Source organism: Lissotriton vulgaris, chromosome 1_1 (genome assembly GCF_964263255.1).
Source record: "Lissotriton vulgaris chromosome 1_1, aLisVul1.2, whole genome shotgun sequence".
Taxonomy (NCBI): Eukaryota; Metazoa; Chordata; class Amphibia; order Caudata; family Salamandridae; genus Lissotriton; species Lissotriton vulgaris.
The window spans coordinates 1,754,910,876-1,754,931,809 of NC_141685.1; the positions used below are offsets into that span (position 1 = coordinate 1,754,910,876).

The 20,934-nt window shown below is 46.1% G+C and overlaps 1 protein-coding gene across 1 annotated transcript in view; it reads right to left on the bottom strand.

Annotated features, from left to right (window-relative positions):
• Window positions 1–20,934, bottom strand: part of SRGAP1 (SLIT-ROBO Rho GTPase activating protein 1) — a 538,479-nt gene that overhangs the window by 60,963 nt on the left and 456,582 nt on the right. The window contains exons 14-15 of the mRNA XM_086919057.1: window positions 11,459–11,536; window positions 8,705–8,839 (exon numbers count right to left, since the gene is read on the bottom strand). Coding sequence (XP_086775183.1) covers window positions 8,705–8,839; window positions 11,459–11,536 — 213 coding nt within the window. The remainder of the gene's footprint in view (window positions 1–8,704; window positions 8,840–11,458; window positions 11,537–20,934) is intronic.

Consider the following 20,934-nt stretch of genomic DNA (forward strand, 5'->3'; position numbering starts at 1 on the left):
TGCCCTCCCTCCCCCAGTAAGACACGTGCCTGTTTGTTTTATGACGTGCAGCGGAGGTCGAATCCTCCGTGGTTCCCGTGCCAGAAACAGCATGTCGGCCACTTCAGTTACACATCCATGCCGGGAGCCAGTATCCGCCGGAAAGTTGTGAACGCTATACCCACTGCAGGAAGTGTAGCACTCCTCCTTGTGAGCGCCAACAGGGCGCTCCAGAATTATTTGGCCACCGATCACAGTAGAACAATCGGGACAAAGTAGTGAACAGCAGCACTGTGTGGAGGGGAGATGTATGCCAATGCTAAAGGCTCGATGTACTTATCCTGGGCATGTCAAGCCTCTCTACAGCCATAGTCGGGCCGCCGTTAAGCAGAGGCCCAAACATACATGCCTCACTGCAGGTAAACACATAAGGCTTGTGTAAGACAGCAGCCTTGCTCTACGGTTCTATTTTGAGCAGGTGTATACCGCCACTTGCTATTTGTAAGGCACTGTAGCGCTTTCTTAATCGGGGTGCCATTTTCGACAAATTCGGAGATTATCTGATTGCCTGTGTGGTTGTTTTAAGCCTTGTACAGTTCGAGTATTGTTAAGTGTCTGTTTTGTTAATCGTTGTTTAGGTAACGTTAAAGTAAAATGAGGTTCAGCCTACTCAAGATTTTTGCTCCATTACATTTTTCATCCATATAGCACTTCCCAACCTTTGCAAGACATGAGGCACTTTAGGGTGCTTGTGATTAGTTGGCGGGTGTGCGTATGTATGAGGGAACAGATTTGTGGCGTGCTACGCCAGGTTTGGCGATGGTGCACCACCCTCTGCTTGAAGTGTGTAGCTTTGGTAAAGAACATTTGTGGGAGGAATTGAAACTATAGTTAATACTACCACACCCAGTATGGGGTCAGGATGGTCCACCGAGGCGAGCTGAAGGTGCAGCCCTGGGATTTACCACGACGAAGGTGATGTGCCAGAGGCCAAGACACCACACAGACACCGCTGTGGGATCTATGAGGATCCCCTAGAAGCTGCGGGTGTCCGAGCCAAGAACAGTCACAGATAGCGCAGGTCTGGAGCCCCACGCAGAAGCCATGAAGACAAACCAGACACCAGAGGAACGTCTCGAGGCCCACCAGGGAGAGGCTACGGCACAAGTCAAGGATATTCATACACGCGGGGGTGATGTACCAAACCGCGGGGAGGCCGCAACTCACCAAGGTGAGATTCCTGAAATAAACTGCATAGTACCCTCCACAAGCCACTGACAGGCTTTAGTGACTTGCTTGCGGTGGGCATAGAAGGGCTGTCATTTTGCCACTCCCACCGAGGCATCATACCAAACGATTGTGTTATTCTTTGCCTACATAGGGCACATCTCCACCACGGACAGGCGGAACCTGAGCAGCAGCTCGTCGGAGGTCAGGCGTGTCCAGTGCTTGGAGTGTGACCACGAACAAGCCCTTCCGGTCTGCGGCGCACACGTGCATTCAGTCACCATTACACCAGGGGCGCCAGCGCAGAAGGGGCTCTGGAATGCGCCTCTCACTGCCCAGGAACAGCTTCTGCGTGTTTATAGGGACTCTCTCTCGGGCAGCAGACTGATCTAAAGCCCACGAGTGGTGCGCGCGCGCCACTGCGAGCATATGTTTTGAATTATCGCAGCTGTCAAGCCGCGATAATTCAAAACATATGGCCTCTGGTGCGCGTAACAGACACCAATAGACCCTAGGCGGAGCTATGCGACCACCTATGGCCTATTGCGTGTTCTGTTTAAAAACAGCACGCACGCCAAGGCCAATGAGAATGGACCTTGGAAATCCACACGCACGAGCTATGTGGAATTTCAAGGTCTATTTTCAAAACGCAGAGAACAGGACTCTCGCTACGCGACACTACATGCACAGTGTACTCAGAGCCCGAGCCCTAAAAAGAGCGGGTAATGATAGCTAAACGGAGCCACTGTGTCCATTTCATGCATGGACATGCAAACAGCAGCCCAATTTAATCCTTTTTTGTGGGATGTATGAGCCTCCTACCACCACAGCAGTCCAATCTAAAATAAGGACGTTTAAGAACCTTACTACCAATGCTTTCGCGGGAGGGTTGTGTAGTTTTGTTGGATAGTATTTACAAACAAACATTGGTAAAGCAAATAGGTCTGGCCTTTGTAAATTATTAGCTTTATCAACAGATTTTAGTCCTGCTGTACAGCATCCCCCATGATGTACAGCATAGCTAAATAAGAAAAAGAAAGCCTATGACATGCCTGGCATTTGGAATCACAACGTGCTTGCCTACAAAAAGCTGCTATCAAGTTTGTTTTGTTTGTTCTTTTGTTTTGAACAGGATCGGCAAATCCCCCCAAAAATTGGGATTTTATTTACGCGTGGGGGGGAGAAACGTAAAGAGTGCACATGGACGGGAGCAATGCGGGGGGATGGGAGAAGAAGCAATGGTGAGAGAGAAGGAGGACAGAGGTGTGGAAGCAACAGGGAGGGAGTGAGGTGGACGCAACATGGAGGGTAAAACCGGAGAGAAGAAACAATGTGCAAGACAGCAAATCAGTGGGGTAGAAGCACACAAACTGGAAAGCAACAGAGACATGCGAGCCAGTGCAACATGGCAGAGCAGTGGATAGAAGCACAAGCGTGAGCAAAATGGAGTGCAGGAGAAGAGAATTACATGAGGAAGACACGTGTAGTCTCGTGGAGTGCTTAGCCAGAAAGAACAAGCATTGGCATAGCTAATAGGTCTCGCTTTTGGGAACATATAAGTATTTAGTTATGCAGCACAATATCCTTGGTGCAACATCACCAACTGTTGCATGGCTAAACATTTCTAAGGTACATGGTTTAGCCATGCAACAGCTGATGTTGTTGCACCAAGGATATTGTGCTACAAAACTAAATACTTATAAGGTCCCAAAAGCGAGACCTATTGGCTATGCCAATGCTGGTTTTAAATGCCATAGTCTTTTAAAAGCACACACTTTGCACAGCTTAACTGGGTGCTCCCTTACAATACTCCTCAAAAAGAATAAATGTGTCTCTTCAGGAAGCAATTATTTTGGTAACCGTCTTTAAAAGTATACACTTACATCGTAACTGGTAGCTCCCTTGAAATATGTCTGAAAAAGATTAAACGTATATCTCAGGAAGCTTCAAGTGATTCCATCAATCAAAGCCAAAATTCTGACTTCCAGACCAGGCACCATTTATATCTGCAGATTTACCAGTTGGCACGCATATTTACATTTCTGTTTTGGAAAGCAGGTTCACTGAAAAGAAGGCTTGTGTCTCCCTGTCCGCCCCTTCCTCGATTTCACACCTGATTAGCAGTGCTTGCTGCATGTCCGCTGTGAGTCACTTCTGACCTATGCCGCCAGGGGGGCTCTCGGATAGAGTGCAGGCCTGGTGCAGCCTACCTAGGCTCTGCCCCTGTCGCTAAGTGGCCTCTCACAAGCAATACACAAAAGTGTTTGCATCGGTCTCTCTGCAGTCCATCCCAGCCACCAGTGGATCTCTTGGTTGTGGGTGTAAAAGTGCGCCTCTTGTTTTGCTGCAAGGCATATCCAGAGCAAGCTACCAATGCCCTGGGCTAGGAAGGGGCAGGGGGAGGCTTGCAATTTCTACATATAGGAGCATGCTCTTCCGCTGAAGCAGGCCCTACCACCCCCTGATCTGCACTCTACCTCGCAGCAATGGCACCTTTCTCCTTTTAACTTTTTTTCATCTACTTAGTTCGTACAAGAATATCATTCTGGCACATCTTGAACAGTGGGAAAAGGAATTAACGTACAATGCACGTGGCCAAAGCACAGCATGGGCCTGCCGTCCAGTGATAATCTGCCGTGAGTTTCATTCTCAGGTTGCTTTTTGGTAGGAAAACAAGGGCATCTCTATAAACGTAACTTGGAAATCCTGGAACGGCAAAGAAACATTAGGGTCCCCACCGTTTGATGTGTCACACCGTGAAGTGCCTGAGACATCCCCCATGTACAATATCACTCTGGTGCAATGTTGTCCACTGTGTTGTCACTACCGCGCAGTGTAACCAGCATGCTGTGCTATCCCTGTTCTGTCACCACTATGCAGTGTCACCGCCATGCAATGTACCCAACTGCTGTCACCACCGTGAAATCCATCTCCCTTCAATGTGCCACCATAGTGCAGTGTAAGCGACACCCAGTGTCCCCCTCGTGCTATCATCATGCCATTCCCATGCAGGGTTAAGACAGATATCCAAAAGGAGGGTGTGACAACAAGGTTCTGCTTAGAGTCAGTACAAATGCGACTCGAGCCACAGCTTTCGACAAAAAACTAAAATGCAATAACCGGCCCTGTCTGGAATACACACACAGACGTCCGCAGTGAGTGCATTAATCAATTGAACCTTCCCGCCGAATACGTTAACTTGCATTTATTTTTCTATTAAGGCCAACAAAACAGTTGCTGAATAATGTGCTCTTTTTAGCAACGCCTCAAGCCCTGCCCCGAGCTCTATTCCATAGCAGCCAAGCACATATCAGCTGAAGAATTGTGCACGTCCTACGGAAGCCGCGTGGGCGATGCCAGGGAATGGGGGTCACAGCAGAAACACGTTTACGCCAGTAGACGTTGTGCACCTGCTCATTTTTACCCCATCTCTAAAACTGTCCTGAGTGGTATAGTATGGCAACTGCCCCTTCCGAAGAAAGACCCCATTAGACCAGTAAATGTAATTAATTCCGCTATTACACTCCCTGCTATAAGTGCGGGGACTTCTACAGCCCTCCTCCAGTACTTGAAATGGAAAAATATAAGTGCTGGCTTGTTTCTGAGCAGTGCCGGTAGTGGGGTGCTCTCCAATTGAAAGTATTGCATTTCTCTTGAGAAGTGCTGGTCCTCTCCCTCTCAAAATAGAAGAGTGACGGTACTCAGTACAGGCCCAATTAAAGCACTGCCCAGACTGCTTCTTCAAGTCTCCCAGAAGCATTCAGTGCCCAGCCGTGTGAGTCAGGGCCCCTGTTTTAAAGGGACAGAAATCCCACCATTCTTAAAATGCTAAACACATAGCGGCCCGGTCCATCTGTGTTAATGCTTGAGCCGGCTCCTTTACTAGCTTTCCTCTACACATTAAGCACAAAAAGACACTCTACATCCTCGAGAAAAGCGGAAAAAAGGGCTTAAACAAACAATATTCAAACAAATTATTTATAGAGAGTCTTTATGCAAGCGATAGCCACTAACAAGTACATTCCCGGTAACAATATGTCCACTCAAGTGTGGCTGCTCATGTAATTACTCACATTAAGGAGCCAGGGGCGGCCTCAGCGGGAACAGACGCTGCGTCTGAACAGATCACATCACTCCGGTTACTGATTTACGGGAGCAACAAAACAGAAGACATTTGAAACAAGCAATGGCCGCGCGGCACGAAAATGAAGAGCTGACGAGGAGGGAGTGGGAGAAGGGAGGAGGGAGGGGATTATATAAACCAAGTAATGGCCGCACAGCCGTGAAAGTGACACAGCCGCGCGGCGCGAAACTGAAACTAAAATGAAGAGCTGACGAGGAGAAGGGACGGGGTAGGGGAGGGGAGGGGATTCCCACGCACGCACTGTAAGGCTTAATGAGCATTACAGAGGCAGCTGTACACGTTGCGCGCGTAACAGCAAGCTGGTGGCCGGCAAAAGCCTGTGGGTACCATTTTGAAAACTCGCTTACTAAATTTCTCGCCTGAGACATCACATGCGCTGGCTCAGGTGAGACCTAAAAAAGTGTTGCTTGAAAAGCAAGCGGTGGAAGCATAGAAGCCAGGAAAGCAAGTGTACTATTCTTTATTTGCTCTTGTAAGCTGCTGAAGACCATCTTGATGCGTGGAAAACCATAAAAGAATTAAAAAGATAGCCTAAGTCAGTGGATGCTTATGTTGGAGGACAGGCCCTGCCTAGGTAGCAGAGTAGCCTTCTAAGAGTAACTCAGGTACATCTATTACTACCCAGGAAAGGGAGAACAGAGGAAACCCCTGGCATTTGAATGTTCCTTGGACGAAAGGAGGAGACAAGTTTCTGTGACCTATAAGGTTTGCACTATGATTCGGACGTCTGCACCCCAGAAAAGGCAGAGCCAGATGAACAGGTCTCACCTGAGACTGAAAGAGAAAGAGGCAGGAGACTATGCTAAAAGAAAACAGAGGGGTAAGCGAGTCACTGTAATGGACGATAAGTAAGGTCTTCTGTTGTTTATGTCCTGGCTGGGAGTAGCTGTCAAGTGGGGACGGGCCTTCATATAACCCTTCAAGTACCTCCTCCTATGTCTGAGAAAGGCTCTCACTGTGGATACATTTAATCTTGTACGGGAGAACTGGCTGCAAAAGGAATGCTGGCAATCACATATACAACTGGATTTTAAAAAGGGATAATTGAATATAACTGCACTTTTGCCTCGTTAAGTATGCTCAAGGCTGCCTATTTTACGGAATAATTTTGAGGAAATGTGATTGCAAATCCGAGGTAGGGGTTATTTTATTTACATGATGGGCGTGGCATTAAATAGTTTGAAGATCATTAGTTTAGAGTGAAGGTGGTGAAGGATTTTGGGTTGAAGCAGTCTCAGGGTGAGACGTGACTCTGAACTGGAGCTGAGATACGGAAGTGGTTGCCCAGAGTTGGCTTGGAATGACAATCCATAGAAAAGGTCCAAGCAAGTCGGAGGAGTAGGAGGGAGATCTTTCTCCTATCTTGGTCCATTCCTCTAGAACACTCTTTCTACTTTCATTCGAAAAGAAGAAAACCACCCGTGTTTCCGAAAACAGGTTAAAACCTGGTTGTTTAATCAATATCATCTGCAATAGGGTCTGTTTTGGTTAAATACACGGTCCTGGCGCCGGGAAACCATTTTTGGGTAGCTGCGCGCCTTACAAGCTTAATAAATAAATAAATAAATAAGTCAAGGAACCTGAAATTGCTAAAGCTCAAGGTGATTTCAGGGCTTTAGCACTTTATATCTTGGCCGATAGTAGTGAACATGATTCTACAAACTGTGGAACGAGCGGTGAGATGTAGACTGGTTAGGAGGCCAGCTTAAACATTAAAATGTGCAGTTTATATAGGGTCTGGTTGACTGAAAGCCAGCCTGCCTGCTTGATGTCTGTGGTGAGACATGGGTACATGTCAGGAGAAGTTAGATAATGGTATTTTGGCAAATTTGACTACCTTTCAATTTAGGGAGAAGGAGTACTGAGGAAGGCCCATGAATGGGGTTACCTGGCAACTGTGGTTGTGATACATGATTATAGACCCATGGTTTTTATTGAACTGTACGTCGAGGCTCCTGATAGAGACAAACAATGTCGGGTCTTAGATGGGAAGGAGAGGATGAGCTTAAGGAATCTGGGGTGGTGGCAGCAGGAAAGTAGATAATCTTCTAGAGTGAGTTCAGCATCGGGGAGCAGCGAGCTGTGCAGTGTATGATGGAGTGACACAGATATCATGAAGCTGCTTTTCAGGTTTAGAGCATGTCTAGCTCAATGTACTCTCATGGAGAATGAGAAAATAGACATTGTTCCACTCACAGCATTCTTAGAACACTGTCTGCAAATCTAATCAAACAATGGGCGGCACTTACTGTAAAAAGTTTTCTTCTCAGTTCATAATTATTTAAATGAATCCTTCACTATACTCAAGATGTAGGATTTTTGGCCAAATAATGAATTCAATCCTTTGTAATTTCCAGATTGCTTAAAGGCAATGATCTGGATCACAAGCAGAGCTTGCCGGTAAATTGTGAACATAATTTCTATTTTGGTGATTTTGTGTTTATGGTCAAAGTCTTGTAAGAAAAAGTCTGTTCAATGATAGGCGTAGGTCAGATCGTACTGTGTACTGACATTGCAATAACATTATGCGAGCTAGTGGTGCATACAACCCATGCAGTATGGGGTATGCAAAGGTCTCATGATAACAGCGTTCTGTATGCGAACCTACTGGAAAGGGGGGAGAAGACCTTACAGATATGGAACAATCGACCCAACCTGCACACACCCATGGACACATATTAAAGCCATTCAGACGAAGAGCTCCCTGCAACTTAGGCTGTGCAAGGCGTCTGATGACATAACCTTTCATTACCTACTCAAATGCCATCATGTTCCATCGTCAGCACTCCTCACTGCCCACAAAATGACAGCTATCAGCTCTCCAAACAGGATTTTAAAGCTTTAAAACAACACGTAACACAACATAAACAAATTAAAACCCTAGCCAGCAGCAAAGCAAGGGTAGGCCCTTGATAAATTAGATAAAAGCCTTGGAAAACATGTCCTTCCATATACTATAAAACTACAACAAAAACCTTTAAATACAAGTGGCTACTTGAGGAGTAAACTTCAATAGCATCGTCATGGCTGAGGCCTGCCTGGATTTGCTAACTACAGAAAAAATACAGACTACAATAAGGCTTGAATAGCCGTACCCTGCACCCAGCAGCTGGAATGCTGCCCTGCTGAGCCCAGCACAAAGAGCTGTGCACGGCCCCTTTGATGGGTGGGCGCGGCCACAGCTGCACCGATGACTAACGCTGCACATGGACTATTACAGATGTGAGGCCAGGCAACGCACAACAGTGCAAGCAGTTACTCTGCAGAGTTCAGGAAACCAGTTGTGCAAAAAAAAAAAAAAAAAAAGAAGATCTGGGGGAGTTCAGAGGAAGAAGCAAACAAGCGAATACTTACTGATGCACGATAATAAATCGTTAAACCTTTCCTTAGGAAAGAGCGAGTTTTCCAGGCCTCGGAAATACAGCTTCAGCACCCCAGCCACCGAATTTATGTCATGGTTATTTTGGTCGTCCGTCAAGGGATCCTCACCTGGAAGAAAAAGTGTTTATTTTCACTCTGCGGGATTCGCTACGCTCATGAAAAAATAGAAAGAATGGCTCATATGATGGACTGTGTCATTTAATCCGAAAATAGACAAACATCCAGCAGCTGTGGTCTGCAAATTACACTGCAGCACCCGTGCAGGGCGGGGCAAGCATCTAGAGGGCATTTGACCACAAACCACAAATGCTTATTGGGGCACATTATGGTGAATGACTCCATTTAGCACCGACTCCCGGGGCCTCCTATAAAAGGGAAAGACAAACAGCACAGGCAAAGAGAAATTGCTTAGGTATTTGTGGCAAAATAATAGCATTTTTCTGACAGAACAGGTTGGTGAATATCCATATTATTGTTTCATAAGAAAACATTATTGTAAACTACCAATTTCTTTTCATGTTTAGCCTTTTTCACATTTTTTGAACGGAGTGGTCTCAATATTTTCAGATGCACGAGGAACTCTCCTCCCTCACTCTTTTTGGCCATTTTTGCCCCATCACACCCATGGTGTACAGCAATTTCTGACTCCAACCTCTTCTTACTGTATTTTTACAGTTTTTTTTTTAATTATTTGGCACTAGACGTGAAAAAGCCCACCACTGAGAGCATCTAAATTGTAATTCTAAAATAGGCCTCTGTTTGCTGTGAGGGTGTATTGGCTGCAAAAGTGCAGAATAGATGACTGATATTTTACCAGCAACATTTTCTAGTCTATTACTTCTTGGCATGCTTAAGAAGTAGAAAGGACTTTCTTGTGAATCTCTTGTTTGCCCTAAACTCCATAATGGCCCGATGTGTTCAGGGAAATCCCCCCCCCCCCCCCGAAACGTGAAATTAAGACACTCGGTGTGTGGCTCGAACCAGAGCTTACTATGAAAACACAAGCAACCAAAACCTCGGGCACCTGCTTCGGGCTCATGCGCACGACCCGCAAGATCCTGCCCTTACTGCCACCTACTTCTAGGAAACTACTCATTCAGGGACTAGTACTGTCCCGCCTGGACTACAGCAATCTGGTTTATCTGGGAGCCCCTGAGGCCACCCTAACGAAACTCCAGCGGACACAAAATGCGGCGGCACGCCTGCTCACTAACATCCCCTCCAGAATGTCTGCCAAGCCGGCCCTCAAAGCTCTGCACTGGCTCCCTGTGCGCCAAAGGGTGCAATTCAAAGCGATGTGTACGACACATAAGCTGATCAACGGATCTGGCCCGGCGATCCTCAGCAAAATGATCGCCCCCTACACAGCAACCAGATCCCTACGATCCCAGAATGAGAACCTAGCTAGCATTCCTAGATTCGAAAGAACCCGCACAGGGGGACGACAATTCTCCGTTCAAGCAGCTACGGGATGGAACGCTCTTCCCCGCTCCCTCAGACTTGAACCTAACTACCTAGCATTCCGCAAGAAATTAAAGACTCATCTGTTTCCTAAATGAAGTCCCCTTGACTGTCTCCCCTCCCTCTCCTCCCCCTCAACAGGATCACAAATCTTATAGCGCGGGGATGCCCTTGGGTCACCAGGCGCTTTAGAAATCGTTATTAAATTAAAAATTAAATTAAATTAAAACTAGCATGAGATTCATTGTAGCACGAGAAAGTAAGGTATGGTGTAAATACCTACACATTATCAAAAAGTAGGGGTACAGTCAACCACATTTTCTAGTGCATGTTGAGCCCCTTGCTACACTCATCACTGATTTGCAGACTCGGATTATCACACGTCTACATTCTCAAAGAACAAAATGCAACTATGCTGGAACCTCAACTGCCGTCCACACCATCCCAGTGAATCTCCTCAGAGCCTTCCCTGCTCCGGGAGAGCTTCAATTTTGGTGCAGTGTTGATAAGGGTAACTTCTAGGGACCATTTTGTCCCCATAGTTCCATCAGTGATTTACCATATGTCAGAACCCCTTTCAGAGGGTCAAGAGGCATGCAGGGGGCTACTGGGCCCAACCGTGGTGGTTGAGACCTTTTACTCCTGATGTCCTAGAGCTCTACTTAACTATGGATCCTGAGCAACTGGGCCAAGTACCCCTTCTGCGTGTGACTCACAGTGGTAGCTGTGGCTGAGTCAAAGTCTCCATCGGGCGGAAGTGTAGATTCTTGAGGAGTGTGGGTGCAGGACCTCATTCAATATTTCTCCTCATCTCTCCCTTGATTATTCGTGTTTAGGGGTAGTAAGATGATTTTAGTGCTGAGGCATAGGTAGTATACACGGATAGTAAAGGATATTTAGTCCTTAGTTATGGGTTGTCTTGACGGGTAGTTTGGCATTTTTTTGTGCTCAGGGATGGGTAGTGCATCATCTTTGGCCTCAGGATGGGTAGTGTATAGTTAGTAAGGATTTTTAGGGTTTAGGAAGGGCAGTGTATAGGGCTAGTAAGGCGTTTGTAGGGATCTGGAGTGTGTAGTGCTATGGGGTGCTCAAAAGTTTTTAGGACCCTGTGCCTCTATACATTTAGAAATATCCTCAAAACTTTTAGTAAGTGCTGTCAGAGTAAGGTCTACACATGGTGAAGGTCTTCTAGCTGCTTTAGTAAAAAGAAGAAAAACAAGATGTTTTACAAAGCTAGAGCTTAACTAATTCTCCCATTTCAGTTACCTCTCTCAAATGCATTTTTAATATCATTGACTTCCACCTGGGAGCCTGACACTCTGAATATTCCTTGATGCTGGAGTCCTAAAGGAAAAAATGAGAAAATGAGAACACATACAATATTTAAGCTCAGTTGATAGAAGTTAAAAGGCATTTATCGCCATTCGTTAGCTGTTTTAATCACATAAAATATGAGATACCTTATATTTCATTATTTTATGTAGCATAATCATTTTGCCCCCTTTTTGTTAAAAAAAAAGAATCTTTCACTATAAAGTTGCTACATAGTCAACATGTTTACTACATTGATAAGATATGGGAAAAATCTGTGAATGTAAGCATTAGTTTCACTTTGATACAAAAGAAAACAAACTATTAAAAGTAAATATTCCAAGCTTACTTTTTAATTTTAATTGTTTTTATTTAGTTGTTTTCACTGTTGAAAATATATAGTCATATAAAATAGACACATTTAATTACTCAAATAAATCAATTTATGCTCACAGTAGTTGAGGAGTCAATGCAATATAACTTTATCTTCACTATTCATGATTTGAAAAACTATATATATATATATATATATATATATATATATATATATATATATATATATATATATATATATATATATATATATATATATATATATATATATATATATATATATATATATATATATATATATATATATATATATATATGCAGAGAACTCCGCTGAATCCTAAAACACCGCTCAGGACTACAACGAAACCGGACCCAATAGGATATTTGCAAAAAGTCGTTTTATTTTCTCATCCTTGTGCAGACAAACACGCCGCCATGACGCGTTTCGGGACCTTGATCCCTTGATCATATATACATACACACACACACACACACACACACACACACACACACACACACACACATATATATAAATAATAAATATCTCTCTCTCTCTCTTGTTCTCTTTATATGTATTTTTTGCATATAACCTAGTGGCGGTCACTACTTGGCCGTATAGATAGGGCTGCTTTCCTACAGACAAGGCGTTTTTTGGTTTTCTAATTAACACTGGTGCCGTTTCATGAATCTTCACAAAAAATTCCCAAAAACAAAGCAAATTCACTTCAGTTCCTTCCTGGAAAGCGAAACGTTAAGCGGGGTCCGAGAATGAAAGGGCAGGGAGCTTGATCTTGGTCCATAGATTGTGCTTTTTGAGATTTGGTGTAAATTCGTTGAGTAGTTTTTAAGAAATTAGAGCTAAAAAAATCTTTTTATATCTGGACAGTTGGTTCCGTGAGAGTCTTGCAGGAGTGGCAATTTAAAAATAGAGCATTCCGATTGTCTCGGGGAGCTTTTTTTTCTTTGGGCCATCTCGCTCTGGCAGGAGCTTGCCATCACTTTAATTGGTTGCCAGTGACATGAGAAAAATGTTGCAGGCAGCCATTACAGAACTCGGGGACTTAGTCTCCTGGGATCACTGACAGAATCAAAAATAGTGGGTGGACATAATAACGTCAAAAATATTGAGGACCAAAATATTGAGAAGGTAAATGCAAATAGGTAAATATAGATTTAAAATTCTTATCAGTAGAGCCCCCCCTTCACCGACCACTTAAGGTCCCAGGGACCCCATCCCCGAGGGCCATCATTTTTTAGGGCATGGAGCGCGGCCCCCCTCCCCGAGCCGTTTTCATGCAAGGGACCCCATTCCCCAGGGTCCAATCTATTTATTAAGGGGAGGAGGGGCTCTCGCCTGGAGCAGCTTCTCTCTCCCTGGGCGGGAGAAATCTGGGCTTCCACACCATGTGTGCTTGGTGGGTGCTCCAGGTTGGCACCGGGGCATCCAATTACAAATAATGGAGGCCTGGAGGCTGGAGTCCCCGGGGCAAAAATAAGTTTTGGGAGGGATGCCGCACAGCCTTCCTCAGCTTAAATAATGCTTTGGGCCCTGGGTGATGTGGCCCTTGGGCCGAAAACGTCTCAGGTTGGGGGGCATGTGCCCCAGTCCCCTTAATAAATACACTGGGCCCAGGGGGATGGGTTCCATAGGGCCAAATATGGCTCGGGAGGAGGGCTGTGTGGCCCCCTCCCCTTTTATTTACATTTAGGGACCCAGGGGATGGGGTACCCAAGGTCTAATTAGGTGCAGGGAGAGGGGTCTGCACACCAACTCCCATTATTTATTACTAATCCCCAGGGGATGGGGTCCCTAGAGCCTAATAAGGCTTGGAGAGGGAGCCACAACCACCTTTCCCTTTTTAATTGCCTTTGACCCCGGGGATGTAGTTACCTGGGCCTGATAAGGCTCAGGGAGGGGGCTGTACATCCCACCTCCCCTTTTAAACAAAAAAGTCCTGGGTGGGGTCCTCAGGTCTATAAAGGTTCGAAGAGAGAGGGACACACGGCTTGTCCCTTTTGTTATTGGTTTGGCCCTAGAGGATGGGATCCCCTATGTCTATTAAGGCTCGGGGAGGGGGGCCATGGGGCCCTTCCCTTTTTTATATGCATTTGGTCCCGGTAAGCCGGATCCCTGGGGCTTAGCAAGACTTGGGGAGGGGGAGGGGGGAGGGGAGGCATTCCCCCTCCCCTTAAAATATATGTTTGAGCCTCAGGTATTGGGGTTCCCGGTGCCCGAAGGCCAACCCCATGCTGCACATGTCAAATGCTGTGTGTGGCGTGGGGGTGGTAGTCTGCTGGGGGTTTGGACACAAGGCCTGGTGGCAGGCAAATTCTTGTGGCCAACCTCTTGCTGCGCACAGCCAAAGGCTGTATGCAGCATGGGTTTGGCAGCCTGCCATAGGGCCCCCTCCCTGAGCCGTTTTCAACCCGAGTCTATTTATTAAGGGGAAGGCAGCCACACTGCCCCCCTCCACTAACCTTAAAAAGGCCTTTGGGTTCCCAGGGCCATCAGTTTTATTAAAAGGGAAGGGGACAGTGCCACCACCCTCCTTGAGTCTTCAATGGCCCTGGTAACCCCGTCCCACCGGACCAAATCACTTGCTGTGTTACAGGGAGCCCAGTCCCGGGACACAGTCGTTTTCCTGCCTGCACCTGTGTTTGCTCCCACCTGGCAGGAGCATTTTCAAATCTCCTTCAAAACAGGAGCAAGCACTAAGGGGTCCATTATGATGGCGGGTGGTCAAAGTCTGCCCGTCACCGTAACAGGATGCGGGACTGTCTGCCAGGGGTGCAGCGGTCCCGCACCTGCAATTAGGATGCCACCTCCACTGTGGTGGTGGCATCCCCCATTCCCAGCATTGCTGGAAATGCACGCTGTGCAGTTGAATGCCCAATGTTAACAGGCACTGTGCAGTGCCTGCCACCTTGTGCATGCAACTGCAGGGGGGTGCCATAGGTACCCCCCATGTGCACCCTGACCCCCCCAAAACCCTGTGGGCCCGAAACAGGCCCCCAATAGCAAAAGACTGCATGCCTTTCCATGGCGGCAACGCCGCCATGGAAAGGTTGATCACAGCATATATCCTAATTTGTATGGCGGTGTCTTGTTAACACCGCCACCATATTAAAGGTGTTTTCCGTCCGGTCGGCGAGTCGACCGGCAGGAAAAGCGGCGGACGGTCTTTCCGTTTGCCGCGGACCCCCTCAGCCATCCTAATAATGCGGGGGGGTCTTTCTGGTGTGGATGGCGGGCGGTTCACCTACGCCGGGCCGGTGGGGGCAAACTGCCCGCCATCCTAATGGGCCCCTAAGTCTGTTCCCATCCAATGGGAACTTTAAAAATGCTTCAACAGACAATTGATTGGTTTTCCTTGTGTGCACTGACATATTGCTTCTGCCTGAAGAAGCTTCTCCCTCTGGGCGGGAACAATGCTGGCTCCTGCACCATGTTGTGCTTGGTGGGTGCCCCGAGTTGGCACCTGGGCACCCATCTATAAATGATGGAGTCCTCTGGGCCAAAATAGGCTCAGGGAGAGATGCTGCACATATCTTTCCCTTTATTAATTACCCAGCCACGGGGGATGGAGTCCCCAGGGCCAAATAATCTCAGGAAGGGGGTCCACTCACCCCCTCCCCCTTTTAACTGCCTTTAGGATGTGGTTACCAGGGCCTGATAAGGCTCGAGGAGGGGGGCCGTAAAGCCTTTTAAAGAAAAAAGGCCCAGGGGTGGGGTCCACAGGGTCTATGAAGGCTCAGAGAGGGACAACACACGCCCCCTCCAATTTTTTATAGTTTTCCCCTGAAGGATGGTATCCCCAGTGTCTATTAAGGCTTGGGGAGGGGAGGAGCCACCCAGCCCCCTTCCCTTTTTTAATTGTATTTGGCCCAGAGAGATGTGGTCCCTCGAGCCTATCAAAGCTTGGGAAGGGGGCTGCACAGCCACTCCCCTTAAAATATACGTTTTGGGCTCAGGTATTGAGGTCCACGGTGACCGAAGGCCAACCCCACGCCATGTACGCCAAAAGCTGATGGTTTAGCCCTAGAGCCCTGAGGCAGGCCAAGCCATGGCTGCCTATGGAAGGTTTGTCAGCAGGCCCTGTGGCCATCACAGTGGCCCTGTGGCGCACGACCGAAGGATTGTTGACTTTACGTATGGTAATAAAATATTACTTTATGTTATAAAAAAATAGAGAAATCCACTCAAAAAAACCAAGGCTAAATTAATGTTATAGTTAAGTGTGACAATAAAAAGATCTGTTTTTGTTAAAAAAAATTGAAATTCACTGAAAAAATTAAAGTGATGCTATAGTTAGGGGAAATGTTTAGTAACAAAATAATTTTTTTAACTAAAAAAAACACACAGAAATTCACCAGTTATAGTTATCTTGAGTAACTATAATTCGTTCCCTAAGGTAACTATCACTCACGCCCTCACCATGCACTCCTAATTACCCCACATATTACATCACTTCTGACATCTTCTATGTGCAAAAAGAACAATTGATGGACAGAATGTAGAACAATGTCATACATTCATTCCAGTACAGAGATCCGGGCCCAAATCCATCGTTTTTTTGCTCCCCATGCCATTTCAGTTTGAACTCAGCCATATCCAAATCAGTCTTGACCCTGCACGTTGCGAAAATGACCTCCATCTGCTTCCAAATCTATCGAAGGTCAACGTCCTTACAGTGTCTGGTCTTGACTAGCTGCGCGCCTACCGTAATTAATCCCTTACAGCCAGAAGAAACTACATATCCCAGAAGGCCATCCTTGTGGGAGGGATCGGACTCTATTTAATCACGTACTACGTGTGGAGAGTTGTACGTGATTCTTGATTTCTTGTGAAGTTCCGGATTGCAGAGCGGCTGCTCTGCCTACTTTCTGCTCGTACCTTTGGAACTGCCCTCTCCGCCCGAGACGCTGCGTGTTCTTTCTCGTTCTTGACTTGGGCGGATCGCGCTAGAGAAAAGATCTTTCCGCTCGGCCGAGCGTGAACGATATCTGACTAAGGGGTCTCCCGCCTGCGGCTGCAGCGGGAGGACAGCTCTGCTGGGCCATCGATCTCGGCCCGCATATTTTCTCCTGCTTGGATTTCCGCTTGCGACCGCGGTGATGATTCTGCTTCATGTTGGTGTCTCTGCAGAAAGCTGATATACCGCAAAGACTCCTGCTGCGGTTTGTTTTTCCTTTGCTTCTGGGAACGAAGGAGAGGAGTAAGGATTGGTTTGGTTCTTGTTATTGGGTGTCAAGTGCCTGGATAATTACAGAGACATCCATACTGTATTGTTTCTCAAGACTTATTTATTTTATTACTTTTACTGATGGATATATGGTTACCCTTTTGAGTACTTGCATTCCGTGACCTGCCTGAATGCCATTGGGAAGCGGTATCTCTTGGACTTCGCAGTTTGTTTTGCAGAACAACAATACTTTGCCAAAGATACTTACCTAATTTTAGGAGTTGGTCTTTTCTTTTCTTCTGGATACATGGGTGTATGGTAGAGGGTATGTATGTGGATGAGTTTAAATCTATTTGCATGTATTCAACTGTAGAACACTAATGGACTGTGTTTGGTTTCTAGGTGTTTATACATTATTCCCAGCAGTGAGAGAGGGATCTTACTAACAGGGTGAATGTTGTCCGCCAGGGAAGAACCTACAAAGGTATTAAAGTGACTTTAGTGAGAATATATGAGTGTAGGTTAACCTGTGAATCCTATTTAATATATGCTTATTTTGTTTTAGGTCTCCCTTTCCCAAAGCTGCACCTACCCTATCCCTATCCCTTGCTTGATCGCCTTTACGCTCTGTGCATATTTCAGTCAGAGTGTGAGGATGTCAGGAGGTGGACCCCTTTGAGCATCGCCCAGATCGTGAGGAGTACTGTTGTTGTGACATACAGAGCACTACAACTCACCTATGTCTGACATAATTGATGATCTTGCCCAGATGAAGCTAAAAAGATCACAAATCAAAGACAAAACCCCCTGGTTCAACGGATCCCTCAACAATGAAAGGAGGGCTCTCCGGTTAACTGAAAGAACCCATAGACAGCAACCCTCAGCCTCCCAACTAACACTTCTCCAACAAACCAGAAATGCATACAACAGGAACATCCTAAGGTGTAAAAAAAGAGTTCTTTAGATCGGAACTGGAAAACGCTAAGAACAGACCCCGTAAGCTCTTTGAAATGGTCAAACACCAATCTAACAAACCACTAAAACCTCCAAAGAAACTACAAAATCCCTAACAACCTCCTTCTTTACATCCAAAATTAACTCCCTAGGAAGCAAACTTAACTCCGCCACCAACATCCGACCTCCTCCTGCCAGGACCCATCTCTGTTCTCATCCCCCGCAGGCAACACCCAAAAACCAAGCGCACTGGTCCAAAAGTTATATGACGACCATTCGATCTTGAAAATTCTATCCTCCTTAAAACAGAATAACCACTTTAATGACCCACCCTCCTCCAACTGCTTGGCCCCCAACTACCTATTTATCATTTCCATTTAGACTACAATAATCAACGCTTCTCTACTACAAGGGTCTATACCTAACTCTCTAAAAACCGGTCAAGTCATCCCCATTAAAAAAACACCTTGAATCCTGCTATTCCAGACAGTTTCAGACCAATATTCAATATTCCACTTCTAGCGAAAGTTCTGTAGAAATGTGTGTAACTTCAACTGAGCCAACACATCACCAATTTTAACCTGTTAAGACGAATTCCAATCTGGATTTAGGCCTGGGCACAGCATGGAAACTATTATTCTCCATATTGTAGACAAAGCTCTTGAAGCCCTTGACCAAGGCAAAACATGTTTCTTAATTCTACTGGATTTATCCTCGTCATTTGACGCAGTCAACCACAAAAACTACTTGAACGCCTCGAACACAGGATGGGATTAGGGGGAACCGTTCTCGAATGGTTTGGATCCTTCCTCCAGAACCATTCCCAAAGATTCTTAGTCAACAGTAATCTATCTGCTCCTTGCCCGATAACAATCGGAGTCCCCAAAGGCTCAACTTTTTCCCCAACCCTCTTCAATATCTACCTTGAGCTGTTAGCTGAAATACTACGCATTGCCAACATCTCCTTCCACATGTATGTCGATAATAATCAGATATACATCAAAATCTCATCACTAGAAAAGTTCAACTCTTTGAATGAGGCTCTAAAGCTAACTGTTTAATGGCTCGCCAGCAACCAGCTCAAACTAAATGCACAAAAAAAGGAGTTCCGTCTAATCCCCCCCCCCCCCCCCCCCCTAAAAGTTCCACTGAAATTCTGGAATGGACTAAGTTGATAACAGCACTGAGCTGCACACCAACCATAGTGGAATCTGCCAAATCTCTCAGTTTGACCCTGGACAGCAACCTGAATATGCGAGACCACATCAACTCAATGGTCAAAACTGGCAGGTTTCACCTGAGCTACCTTAGGAAACTAAAACCTTTCCTTGATGCTTTCTACCTAAAGATGGCAGTTCAGGCATTACTTATCTCCAGAATTGAATAAGGATGCTCAACCCTATCTTGCCTATCCAAGATCTCCACGGCCCTCTAAAAGCTTGCCTCAAAGCCACTGCTAGACTCTTAAATGGATCAAAATAATTGGACCGCAGCTGAAGGCGCTGAACTGGCTTGCTCTTGAAGCCAGAATCCAACTCAAACTAGCATGAATCATGCACAAAGCGCTACACGCGAAATTCCCTGCATTTGTCACCCAGAAAATCATGGTTTCTGGAGGAGCCAGAAACTCACAGTCCACCAGAGACTGTGTGCTCCAGCCACCCCGCTTCCGAAAGAAAAAACTTACAATCGTTCCTTCTCTGGGGCCGCTCCAAGAATCTGGAACTCGCTGCTGTCTTTCATCAGAAGAATACCTTTTCTGTCAATTTTTTTAAAGTAAGCTAAAACCTTCCTAATGGGTAAGTTCCTCCCATAAAACTCATTCTTTGCGCACACCGCTCAGCAGCATTGCTTCAGTTTTCTGCTAGATTCTGGACTGCTTGGTCGCTCTTGTCATTGGCCTGTTAATCTTTCGAATGCAATTGCTGGATATCTCTTCATAATGCTCTCATGTTTACTGCTCTGTATATACCGTTATTTCTAAGTGTAGTCACTTCCTTCTATCCCTATTTATGTTTATTATCTATTTCAAACATGTATACAACGTGTTATCCCTGTAAAGTGCTTTGATACCCTAACGGGTCACGTTCGCTCTCTATAAAACTCTAAATAAGTAAATATGGCTGGGTTCAAACTGGAATGGCATGGGAAGCCAACAAATGATGGGTTTAGCACAGATCTCTGTACTGGGGTGAAGGTATGTCATTGTTCTGCATTCTGCCATCAATTGTTCTTTTGCATTTGTGACCCCGAGTGGGATGGATATGCCCAGACGTGGGTCCTTTGCTTCCATACCACTGGAGTCAAGCTATCCCGACTGATGAGGGATGAAATCCCAAAATTGGTCCTAGGATGGTTGTTTCTAGGCCAGAGAGGACGTAGCCTGGCAGTTCGGACTGGACTGATCCCATTGGGCGCAGGGTCACGACTGATTTGCATATGGCTGGGTTCAAACTTGAATGGGGTGGTGAGCAAAAAAACGATAGATTCAGGGCCAGATCTCTGTACTCGGGTAAATGTATGACATTGTTTTGCATTCTGTCCATCAATTGGTTTTTTTGCATTTGTCACCTCGAGTGGGATGGGTATGCCCAGAGGTGGGCCCCGTGCTCTCCATGCCGCTAGAGTCAAGCTACCCTGGCTGATGAGGGTTGAAACCCCGAAACCGGTCCTAGGATGCTGGTTTCCAGGCCATGGAGGACCTGGCCTGGCAGTTTGGGCTGGACTGTTCCCATTGGGCGGGGATCAAGACTGATTTGCATATAGCTGGGTTCAAACTAGAGTGGCACGAGGAGCAAAAAAACAACAGATTTAGACCCAGATCTCTGTACTGGGGGGCGATGTATGACATTATTCTGCATTCTGTCCATCAATTGTTCTTTTTGCATTTATCACCCTGAGTGGATCGGGTATGCCGAGACGTGTGTCCTGTGCTCTCCATGCCACTGGACTCAAGCTATC